At 37.2% G+C, this 12,825-nt stretch overlaps 1 protein-coding gene across 1 annotated transcript in view; it reads left to right on the top strand.

Moving 5' to 3' along the window:
* Positions 1–11,747, top strand: part of ARHGAP42 (Rho GTPase activating protein 42) — a 304,364-nt gene extending 292,617 nt beyond the window's left edge. Inside the window, exons 23-24 of the mRNA XM_032295706.1 lie at positions 5,636–5,715; positions 6,560–11,747. Coding sequence (XP_032151597.1) covers positions 5,636–5,715; positions 6,560–6,648 — 169 coding nt within the window. The 3' untranslated portion in view covers positions 6,649–11,747. The remainder of the gene's footprint in view (positions 1–5,635; positions 5,716–6,559) is intronic.
* The last annotated feature ends 1,078 nt before the right edge of the window (positions 11,748–12,825 follow it).

Below are 12,825 nucleotides of genomic sequence, written 5' to 3'. Positions count from 1 at the left end.
CTTTGTCTCAAAAAGAAAAGAAAAACAAAACAAAACAAAAAAAGAAACTTCTACACAGCAATTACACTGTATAGGTGAAGGTGAGGGTACCTAGCAAGGGGGCTTACTAAATGAAAAAGAACACATGGCCAAGCATTGGTCTTTGGGGAATGGTTTTATTTAGTTCAGACAAAAAAGAATGTACAGGATGAGAAGGCATGACCAACAGTGGCAGAAGCTGCAAAAAATGGTTTAGGAGATCAGGGGAGGACACTGTTTTTAACTTCTAAGACATATGGGAGATCTGTAAGAAAGCAAGTTCACTGGAATGGGAGGGGCCGTGCTGCAAGACTTGTTAAAATGAAGACTCCAGGGTTTTGCCATAGACCTTATAAACCCACAATGTCCGAGACTAAGGCCTGAGGAATCTGCATTTTTGTCAACCTCCCTGAGTGATTCTCCTGTACATAAAAGTTTGAGAATTTTTGGAATAGAGAAAAATATCTTGTGCCTGGCACAGCCCTAAGCAGAGATTGGTTATTTACAGTTGTTTTCCTTAACCTATAAAATCCCTTTAAGAGCCAAATGTCACTAGGTTGTGTCTTACCATGATAAAGGCATATGAACCTTGACATGGGTCTCAGTTATACTCAGGAGAACATCTTTATTTCTGCTTTCATTTCATTGTTTATCCAGCCGACATTCAGGAGCCAGTTGTTCTGTTTCCATGTAGTTGTACGGTTCTGAGTGAGTTTCTTAATCCTGAGTTCTAATTTAATTGCACTGTGGTCTGAGAGACCGTTTGTTATGACTTCCATCCTTTTGCATTTGCTGAGGAGTGATTTACTTCCAATTATGTGGTCAGTTTTAGAGCAGGTGTGATGTGGTGCTGGGAAGAATGTATATTCTATGGATTTGTGAGTTTGAATTTTTAAAAGGCTGTATATCACTGGTTTAGAGCACAGTTACTTATGTAAGACACACATAAGATGCAGAAATCATTATAACACACATAAGAAAGGAAAAAAATTAATGATTTTCCTTTAGAAAATGTGAAAACTAATAAGTAAATTAAAACCACTTATAACTTTATCACCTGAAGAAAACTGTTAAAATTTGGTGCACAGCATTCTAATCTCATCTTTGGCAGTGTTTGTCAAACTTCTTAATCTCACAACACCTTTATAAATTTAAAAGATCAATAAGGATCCCCAAAGGGCTTCTGTTTTTATGGATTATATGTATTGATATTTACTGTATTAGAAATTCATACAAAACATTTTAAAATATGTATTTATTTAAAATAACAATAAGCCCATTACATATTAGCACGAATAACATGATTTTTTGAAAAATGATATTTTTCCAAAACAGAGTTGAACTGTTTTATATTTTTTCGGCTATCTTTAAAACCTGACATAATACAAAATAAATGAATTATCATATACATTCCATTAGCTTCAGATCAATGATGTCTTAGGCTCCTGCCTGCCCCTCTATCTTCCCTCCACAGGTTCCCCTCACCACCTTTGGAAAACTACCCTGCGATAAACAAACAGAAAAGGACACATGGGCGGGGGTACTGGGAGGGTGGGGGAGTTCACTATATTGTTGCTATCATAGTGCCCAACACACAATCGATGCTCAATAAAATTGTTGAATGAGTAAATAAAATACACATTTTTAACCTAAAAATACTTTGTTACTCACTTTTTCACTTCATTTTTTGCAATATGCATAGCTTTGACACAAGCAGCTTTAACTCTGCAGCCCAAGTGGACGTTTTTAGCATTGAGGCGTTCAGATATTCGAGCTGGAAACAGCCAGTGTTTGTTGGAAAAAAAATCTATGAAAAGAACATGTAATTAATTGTAAGAAATCTCTGGCCGGGCACGGTGGCTCAAGCCTGTAATCCCAGCACTTTAGGAGGCTGAGGCTGGTGGATCATGAGGTCAGGAGATCAAGACCATTCTGGCTAACACAGTAAAGCCCCATCTCTACTAAAAATACAAAACCTTAGCCATGCGTGATGGTACGCGCCTGTAATCCCAGCTCCTCGGGAGGCTGAGGCAGGAGAATGGCTTGAACTCGGGAGGAAGAGGTTGCAGTGAGCCAAGATCGCACCACTGCACTCCAGCCTGGGTGACAGAGTGAGACTCCATCTCAAAAAAAGGAAAAAAAAAAAATAGAAATCTCCAGCTAAGCTGGCTCACTCCTGTAATCCCAGCACTTTGGGAGGCAAAGGCAGGTGGATCATTAGCTCAAGACATTGAGACCATCCTGGCTAACACGGTGGAACTGTGGGCTTAAGGCGAGTGGATGGCTTGAGCTCAGGTATTTGAAACCCTGTCTCTACAAAAAATACAAAATATTAGTTTGCATGGTGGTACACACCTAATAGTCCCAGCTACCTGGGCTAAGATGGGAAGATCACCTGAGCTCAGGAAGTTGAAACTGCAGTGAGCCATGATTGCACCGCTGCTTTCCAGCCTGAGCAACAGAGTGAGACACTGTCTCAAAAAAAAAAAAAAGAAATGCAGTCTAATACTTCACTAGATTGGTGTGCTCTAATTTATTTTCCAAGTTCTCTATTCTCTATTGATGAATACTTAAGATTGTTGTGATTTAAAAAACTTTTCACTTTTATATATAGTATTGCTCTAGTGTCTACCTCCGTGCACTCCTATTCCCTTCAGAAGTGAAACTGTCAACAGCATCAGAATGTGTGTATGTATCATTGTTAAGCAGGCCTCCAGATGACATTGTATCAATTTTGGTGAATTTTTAAAATTTCTCTTATGTTTAAGATAAGCATTGGCAAATTTTGCACACTGACCCAATCAAACTTTTGTAATTTTATTCATTAAATGCATTCAGTGGCATTCAGAATTAGGAATGAGGCTTGTGGGCAGATCATTTTCTGAGGATAAGGGAAGAAATGGCTTTCGGTACTGTGCCATTACCTGACTCTCCCAAGCAGTAAGAAGCAGAATTTTCAAAATCCTTTTCAAAGAGAGATTAGAATCTTCTGAAGAGAGACACAATAGGTGACAGTGTTATTTTCACATCTTCTTCAATACACCAAGGCAGGAAAAGAGGAAGCATTAGCACCTGAGGGAACTTCGCTGATACAGAAGTCTACATTAAATCATCAAAGCTCTCTGCAGAGTTAACACCTGCAGTTACAGATCTCAGCAGAAGAAAATTCTGTCAAGTCAGGGCACAGATAATTGAAAAGTCATGACAGGTAGTATTTGGGACTATGTGATTTTGACACATTTAACAATATATATGTTTTTATTTATTTAGCTATATAATCATTCTGTATGCTTTCTGCCTCCCTCAGCCAGTCCCATAAAAAACTATAAAAGTAAGAAGAACATTTATGTCTAAAACATTAATTACAAGATTTGGGGTACATTTTAAAGTGTAGTTTTGAAAATTATGTCATCGTAAAGAATATTATACTGTAATCACTTCTGGAACTTTGGAGATTTTTTTCTTATAGCTCTTTATAATTTATCATAATGATTCAAAGAAATACGACAATGTTTACTGGAGAAAGCTGTTGCTATTAGCAAATACGATTTTTTTTTTGAAAAATCTTTCCTGTTTTTTAGGGAAATGGCTCCGCAGTCCTTAGTAATATCCTGATCAAATGAAATGGTTATAGTTGGCTAGAAATTTATAGGGAAAAAGTTTATATTCTATTGGAGACTACCATAGTCTGATTGTTAGAAGTCTTCAGAGCCTGATAGTGTTCTCACTTCCCACCTGGATGCATCCAGCATACCCATGTGCAGGTGTTCACGTGCATACACACAGTTCTTTAAAGTCCTGTCCTTCTCCGAGTCCTACTTCCTCCATTCTTCCTTAGACCACATTTCACTGGGACGTTGTGCTATGTGGGCTGAGGGTCATTCCCAAACGTGCCCTCCTAGCAAGCTTTCTGAAAGTACAGCCTGAGGCTCACCTCTAATGAAACAGACAGGAGGCAGGTCCAGAATTCTTCTCTCTGTGCTTCCCAATCTTCAGATGATCTTTGGGGACCCCAGTTTAAATGGCTGGGCCTCATTCTGGAAGTGTAGAGTTAAGACCCAGGATTGAGCCAACAGGGAAATGAAATTATAATGTAATGCTGCTGCATGGCAGAGCTGTGGATGCAAATATTGCTGATGCTGCTTTGCAGGTATAGGGCTGGGACCCCAAGGAGGAGAGATAAGGTGCCCATTTTCTCATTCATTTAGTTAACATTTACTGAGTTATTACCAAGCAACAGACATTGCTGGTGCTAGCTAGGGGAGAAGATAAAAATATCAGCAATAGTAACAAAATACCATATACTAACACCATGCAGACTTGAAGCAGGAAGATGTGATAGTTACCTGGGCAACTATTTTAGAGAGTATGATTAGAGAAGGCCTGACCTGCAGCAAAACTCTTGAAATTGAAGGTGAACCTGAAGTATATTGCCATGTGAAGATCAAGAGGAAAACATCCCAGGGCATGGCCATTGCTGGCCTGAAGTGGGAGTGAGTTTGGCGTGTTCGAAGGAAAGAAAGAGGGCCACTGTGACTGGAGTAGAGTGGGAGAGCAGAGGTGGGGACACAGAGAGGCAGGGGCCAAAGTAGGAAGCCAGTTGAAAGGTTATCAGGGAAGTAACATGATCTGATGGGCATTTTAAAGCTGCCCTCTGGCTGCTGTATAGAAAATGGATTGTAAGGGAATAAAAGAAGAAGACTAGAGGTTCTAGGAAGCTAAGAAGCCATTCAACCAACCAGGTCGGAAACCCTATTGTCTTGGACTCTGGTTGTGGAAGAGGCGGTAAGTGCGTGCAGTTGGGATCAATTGCAAGTCTTACCAAGGTCATTGAATGTTGCAGATTAAAGGAGACTTGCCTGGTGCCTTGATGAGCAGCCTCAGATGATGCCTTTTCAGTGTCTGCTCAACTATTTTTGGATCATATTTTGTATGTAACTCTAAATTCTGTCTTCACTCGACAAATAAAAAGAGTATCGGACTACGTTTTGCACAAATTTGCATATAGTGACAGAGGTTGGGAGCTGAGTGGTTGGCTTCTCTTTTTAAGAATGTGTGTACTCCAGTTTGCAAAGCCTCCACCTGTCCCCATCATCTTCCCGATGGTGAAGTTATGGTCGGTTGTGATTTATCATCTCCGTATCCTGTAATTTTCCCTATATTATACCTAATCAACTTACTTGCCATATTCTTTAAGCCTTTTAATTTTTGGATCTCACCTCAGATAGTCTGAACATGAAAGTGGGGGGAAAAAAAGCTTTGGGGTACCTTGGTTCCTATACAGCTGTAAAAACAGCCTATTTGGCAGCTTATTAAACAATTAAATAAAATCAGTCTTTAAAAGCTACCTATGTTGTTATCAGCCAAGGGTGACCCTGAAGAACATTTCCTAGAAACACAAGAAGGGTTTCTAGTGTGCTAATTATCCTGGATTTCTTGATCTGGTAACATGGCTGTGTTCAGTGGAAAAAGCACCAATGTACACTTACGTGTGCACTTTATGTACATTATGTTCCAATTACAAGTAAAAATTAATAGTATTCTTTAAGAGTAGTTTTAAATATAGATGTACTTAGGTTGAGTGTTGAGGTTTTGACAAATTGTCTTGTTCTTTCAGCCAAGCCAAAGCCATGTATTCCTGTAAAGCAGAGCACAGCCATGAGCTCTCCTTCCCACAAGGAGCGATATTTTCTAATGGTAAGTACATCAGTTCCCTCTGCTTAAGTTTATCATCATGGGGAGGATGAAGGAATAGTATGATGGTATGAGTTTAGGGCAGAAGCCAGAAGCCTCAGATGCTATCCCAGGTCCTGCCTCTCATGATGGACATGCATGAACACATCAAATCCTTCTGGGTGGCATGCACCTGTAGTCTCAGCTGCTTAAGAGGGCAAGCCACATACATACATACATACATACATACATACATACATACATAAAAATTTCTAAATTCCATTTGGATTCATTCCTCCCCTGCAGGCACTTGTGTGTATGTGCCTGTTTGTACGAGTGAGAGAGATTGTTTTATTTGACTATGTGAATGCAAAGCACATTCTAACTTTAAAGGGCTGTGACATTGTTTTGTTTGGACAATTTGAGTTTAGTGTATAGTTGGCCCTCTGTATCCAGGGGTTCTGCATGCACAATTTAACCAGCCATGGATCAAAAGGTTGGAAAATAAATAATATAAATTTTAAAAATAATATAAAATTTAAAAATTTTAATAATTAAAAATTTTTAAAAATATAGTATTACAACTATTTGCATAGTATGTACATTTTAAAATGTATTACAAGTAACCTAGAAATGATTTAAAGCATACAGGAGGATGTCCCTAGGGTATATGCAAATATTACACCATTTTATATCAGGGATGTGAGCAAGCGCAGGTTTTGGTATCCACAAGGGGTCCTGGAAATAATCCCCCACAGACACCCAGGGCTGACTGTGCATGTACAATCTGATGCGGGTGTCTAACCCACTTGTTTATATAATTATTTGACACTCACGTTGACTGAGTGCTATTTATTTATTTTGCCAGTGTACCCATCAGTGGAACCAGGATGGTTAAAGGCAACTTATGAAGGCAAAACGGGACTAGTTCCAGAAAATTATGTTGTCTTCCTCTAATACTATTTAGTGGATGGCAGTATCTTCATGGTATCCATGGTAACGAATAATAAGTGCTATGATTTTATCTGACACAGATACACGGGGATCAGCCCACTAAGTGAAAACAGTCAATTTCTATCAGTTTCTTCACCAGCAGACTATGTAGCTCCTTATTAATGGAAAAAAAAAGGTTTAAATTGTTGGCCATTCTTTTTTGGTTGGTTTCTTATTTTAAAACATCTTGCTTCTGAAAAATTTATTTTTGGATAATATGCAACTCTCCAGTGTCTCTTCCATAGCAATTATATTTCCAATACTGTATTAAATACTATATCCCAGAAATTTGGAAACCAGAAACCTGCTACATGGATTTTGAGATCTGTCCTTTACTGCCTGGTATTCTCTGAGAATCTCTGAAATTGTTACTTAAAAATGTAATTTAAATTGTTTATTCATTATTTTTTTTCTTAGAAAGATACTGCTTTTATATATGATTGTTTTGCTGGTCCTAAACATTTCAAGGATATAAGTCTTTATTTTAATATAACTTTATTTGTTTTCCAATTAGATGATATTATTCAAAAGCAATAATGTATATGATATCTATAAAGGAAGCAAAATTAAGTCATACACTGATTCCACTGTAAACAATCTGTCCAGAATTCCAGACATCTTCTGTGGATTTAGCACAGGGATCAGCAAACTTTTTCTCTAAAGGCCTGATAGCAAATACTTTTTTGTGGCGGGCTAGATTAGGCTCGTGGGCTATAGTTTGCTGACCCCGAGTTTAGAGGGTGTGTAAAACTATCTTCATAACTTTGCAATTCTTATAAAATTTTACATTAAAATATAAACACTGATGAATTATATGCACGTATTCTCTACCAGTAGCATTATAGTGGCATCACAGAAGAATATTTACAATAGTGGGAAAACAGTAAAACTACAGTACCCAGGCATAAAACTTAAATTCCACCAGGAAGATTGTAAAGTGTCAAAGTATTTTAATGTTAATTTAATTTGGGCTTTTGAAATGTTCTTCTACAAATGAAAAAGATGTTTGAAAATGTTACAGGGGAAGCTATGTCCTCTGAAATCTATCCTTACTTGAAACAGAAAATAAACACAAAGGCACGAGGTCCTTAAATTACTTTGAACCACAGAAGTTGAAATTGTTTTATGATCTTTAGCAGAAATAAAATCTGTACATTATTTTCTTTTATGCCTTTTAGTTTACAGCCTTTATTAGGAATTTCAGTGAATTTGTACAGCATAGTAATAGGTATTTACTGTCCACTTATATATATCATCAGCATCTGGCCATGCATGAACCATTAATTCTATATTTCTATTTCAATAAGTCTAATATATTATTTCTATAAATATATCTATATGTGGCAAAGAGCCTTTCTTCTCAAGATCCTGAAAAGCTGGTTATCTGCCCTTTGAGTGCCACAGTCCTGACCTGCTTGTTCTTGACATCTCACATATGACTTCAGAGTTCCCCACTGTGTAGACACTCAGGTATTAACTGTACAAAACTCTTTACATGCTATTACAATCTGTAGTCTCAATCTCTTCTACTTTAATGTTTCTAGAATTAATAGGTTAAATACACATATACACACACAACTATGCCTCAGAAAAGTTATGCTTTTACCAATTAAAAGAATAGATTAGAATTGACAAGTAGAGTAACAGTAAACAGAGTCAGAATTAGGAATAAATGTCAGTGAATCAAAAGAATGAAAAATATTCTGTAATAGAAACTAGCAATGTAATGTAAAACTCTGATGAAAGGTTATCTTTTTCTTTTACCTCTTACTGTTGATCTCTGTACACTGTAATAAGGTGTTGCTGGATCTTCGTGGTCTAGGTCCTTGGTGACCCTTGGTCTTAATAACAGCATTGCTGACAATCTGATTACCCTCTGCTGGAACAGAAGGTCGTTTACCAATGTACCAGTCCCTTACTCTACACAGCACCCTTGGTTTAAGCGCACGTACCATCATCTGGCATCCTGCTATGTTAGAACCTCTTAAAAGCAAATTGGTTTTCTTTCAAAGACCAACTTGACTCCAAAGAGAGATTCAGAATCCTACTTCTCCCGCTGCTACATAAAGAAATCTCAACCTTCAACCATCATTTTATTTGAACACAGAACAAAGTGTTCCTACTTCTGAGTTGTCTGTGAGCTAATTCTACAGATGTTCCATTCAGATTTAAAGCTTTTTTACTGCATAGGATGTGGATATGAAGCCTAACTCTTGTATCTGATGGCAAGGCATGTATTGTAGCCACAGTACTGGCTATGGTCCCTTAGCTGAAACAAGCTATAAAGGCACTAATTCAAACTGTGCTTGTGCTTGAAGTTTTAATCTTGTAGATTTGTGAGGACGGCTCTTTTTCCTTCATAATGGATTACAAATGTAAGCAAGTCATGGCCACATACTGGACACAGGCTAAAGCTGCCTTTCCCTTAAAGTAAGTTTCCTGCAGATATTTATGAGCATTGAGAAGTCAGGACATGTACTGTAAATCACACAGCATGTTAATTACACAGGAAAGCAATGCCAGACACTGGAAGAGGATCACATTTAACTTCTAATAGTATTTCAATAACAAAATCTTAGCTTTTCAGAAACAATGTGAAGATACATTAGAATTGCCATATTCATACCTTCGAAACATGCAACTTCTGCACCCTAATCACTGCTTACAGTATAATCAGTATGACGATGAGATTGAGGGGTCTAAGTTTAACTTCATCATCTCTTGTGTTATGTGAAAATATCCCTCAGTACAAAACATTTGTATATTTCACAGATGACTCTTTTGTTTTGCCATAACTCTACCAAGTTTATGGAAACTAGTCAACTGAAGGATTTTTTTTGTTGTGTTATGTGTAAATGGCTGAACGGTAAAATCATCTTTCTATTCCTGTAATGTTCATGAAGTATGAGTAATGTTCTCCTTGTTTGATGTGAGTGATTTTGCTTGTTGAATGGGTTCCCTGTGCTTTGTAATGTACATGGAAATAACCAGGTTTCTCAACAATGATTTGTCTGCTGGCTCTTATCAGAGATAGTGGAAGAAAAAAAATGTACCTTAAAACCCCGAATTATCTAGGTTTCCACGTAGGAAAAATAAAGATACATATGACTTTTATTCTTATTTTATGATAATTAGATATACAGAATGTGGCATGCTTTATAAAAATTCACCATGCTGTGAGGCAAACAGATTTCTTACTCTAATCCTGTGTACCCTGCTTACCTTCTCACTCCTAGAGCCATTCTTCTGGTCCCTGTCGAAAAGGGTGCCATTCATGTGGTTTTAGTTTAAAGAAGTCCCTCAGAGCTTTGCCTCAAGCAATTTCAAAATACCTTCATTATGTATTCAGGTTGCCTTCTTTAGCATGTGGAACCCCAACTAGACTTACACTTTGACTAAATTCAGAGGCCGAGCAATTTAGGGAACAGATTTTGTTCTTTGGTTTTATGATACATTTGTAATTCACATCTATTAGCATGACCTCACATCACTGCATAGGACCCTGAAATCGTATCTCTTGGTCAGGTCACGAAAAACAGCAGAGGCTTGACTATTGTCCAGAAGTTTCTTTCCTCTTGACCAAAGGTTTCCCCTTAGAGTAGACATTGCTATTTAACTTTGCCTTCTACACTTTTTTGTTACCTTCCAAAATCAAAACACTTTAAAAAAAAAAAAACAAGGAAACTTTTCTGAGCAGTCTGTGACCTGTCTGTCTCCTGTTGATTCACAGACGTAGTATCAGGTATTCATCAACTAGTCTCAATTTCCTGAACACATTCTCTGTATCCCTCGTTGTCACCATTATCTCCCTGCTTCAAAATGTGCTGGTTCCCCTTGGTAATAACCTTGGGAAAACTCAGGTTTGTGAATGATGTGAACTGTTAGAGGATCAAATCAGTAAATTGGATTTTGTTTTTCTTGAGAGTAGCTGTACTCACTGTTTTAAATAGTCTAGATAAGAATGTTGACAGCATGCACAGTAAGCCATTGGCAGAAAATTGATCTGCATGTCCTAGACCAATGTTCAGAAGGTGTTTTGTGGTTTAGGGGGCCCAGCCCATCATCCCTCTTCCCTTTGGCACTCATGAGAGAGACGCCAAGTTCAGTGTGAATTTTTCTTGGTGCTGTATGGAGAAATGGAGTCTGTGTGCTTACTGAAGAGTCCCAAAAGGCAGAGACCATTTTCATGATTGCCATCATAAATATTCTCCACTTGCAAGATGCTTGTGTACAGGGCTACTTGGGAAACTCAACTGGTGGAGGAGGGAGGGGCTGAAGGTGTCAAAACCACCTCAATTAGATAACCACATTCTCCCCTTTGTAGCATCTGCCATCTCTCACCAGTGTTTCCCATGGTCTTTATGCTTCCAGAGTTAACAGCAACTCAATTTTGCCTTGAATTCACTCAGTCTTATAGATTAAAAGTGTGCATTTTTAAATAAAATACATACTTTTATCTATATATGGCTCCATATATATAATGCACACTTTTAATCTCTATATGGCAGCATTTTTGAGGTTTTATATCTGCCGATGTACCCTCAACTGCCTCCTTTTTGCAGAGAATGATGCCCACAAGAACTGGTCTAAGAACACTGCCTGCACATGATTTATGCTTAAAATCCAAGATATCACCCCATATGGAAGGTTGAGATTTTCGGAATCCTTGATTTCTGAGCTGAAACCTTTACAAATAGGAAATTTGGCAGGGAAGACACCTGGGTTTTTAATTCAGAATCCTATTTATATACTGTTAAAATTTGAGGTACTGTAGTTTATATAAAAGTCAGATGTTTAGATATTATGTTTCAGTACTAGGAGCTTCTTTGCAGCCATTAACATGACAAATTAAGTAATAAATATAAAAGTGATTGTCCGTAAATTATCATTGAATTTTTTGTTTATTTTGTAGTGTTTCTGTATTTATCTGCACTTTGTGTATATAAACACATATACGTATGCCATGTAAATAACCTCATGTTTATTCCTAAATTGCCACAATATTTTTAATGTATGGTTACACTGTGTTTTAAATTACTTTAAAAATAAACTTTGTAAGCACATTTTAATTTAGTCTTTGTACTTGAAGACCCACCGTGTTGGAAGGCAATTGTCTTGGCTTCATGTAGAGGAAAACCAGGGTTCCTGGTACTGTGAGTGATCACTTGGTATGGCTAAATCATAGCAGAATTTGGTGACCTTCTCCTGACAAATTGGTATTATGCAAGCTTTGGAAAATGTTAATGTTGATAACCTATTCATAATGCAGGTATCCACAGAAGAGAGAGGAGAAATGGGCCACATGCAAAATACTAAGTATAACAGGCATGCAAGCTTACCTGAGAATATATGTTTGTGAAAGTTTTCAAGTGTACTAGGAAAGAAATATCAGCATGCAAATACTACCTGTCAATCTTTACTGGTTTTGTGACCTTCTTGGTCACTACTTGACTTCTAGGTAAAAACTTTGCTGCCTCAAAAAAAGAGAATCATGTATTTATTTTGCACTGCTGCTTAGATTATTAGAGTACAGAAAATCACCTTATAAGAACTAAGCCTCACAAGTTGACCATTGGACAACCTGGCTTGCTCACATAGGTTGTAGTTTTCATCAATATCAAAGGAAAAGAGAGAAATTCATGACACAACACCGGTTAAGATATAAGGATTAATTTTAACTCCAGTATAATTAAGCAGGAAAGGACTATTAGGTTAGATATTAAAGATTATTGCCGATGAGCTGCTGTTTAAGAATGTTGGGTTTATTAACCTGGAATCCCTTATAACTGATATTTTAGAAATAAAAACGAATTAGCTTCCAGTGGCCAAAGCTAGAATGATTTGAGCAACAAAATAATGCAGTATTGAATGATTGGCTTATAAAACAAAATATAAAATGAATATCCATGAATCCACACAGATATAAATGACAATAAATTTCACTTATGTAAAAAAATGGAGAGAAGACAAATCTTTTGAAAAATATTCCAAATCATAATTGTTGTTATAGTTGCTCTTCCAAAATCTAGCAGGTAGAATTTAAATCTCTCCTGCTTAAAGGTGAGTTAGACTTAGTAACTCAGCTCCAAAATATAGAGTATGGAAAACTGCCGTAACTTTGCAGAAAAGAAACCTAGTAGC

This window comes from Sapajus apella, unplaced genomic scaffold (assembly GCF_009761245.1).
Source record: "Sapajus apella isolate SASKATOON/1434 unplaced genomic scaffold, GSC_monkey_1.0 scaffold34, whole genome shotgun sequence".
Classification (NCBI taxonomy): Eukaryota; Metazoa; Chordata; class Mammalia; order Primates; family Cebidae; genus Sapajus; species Sapajus apella.
Note: the sequence above shows the minus strand (reverse complement) of the source record. Positions and strands in the feature narration are given on the sequence as shown.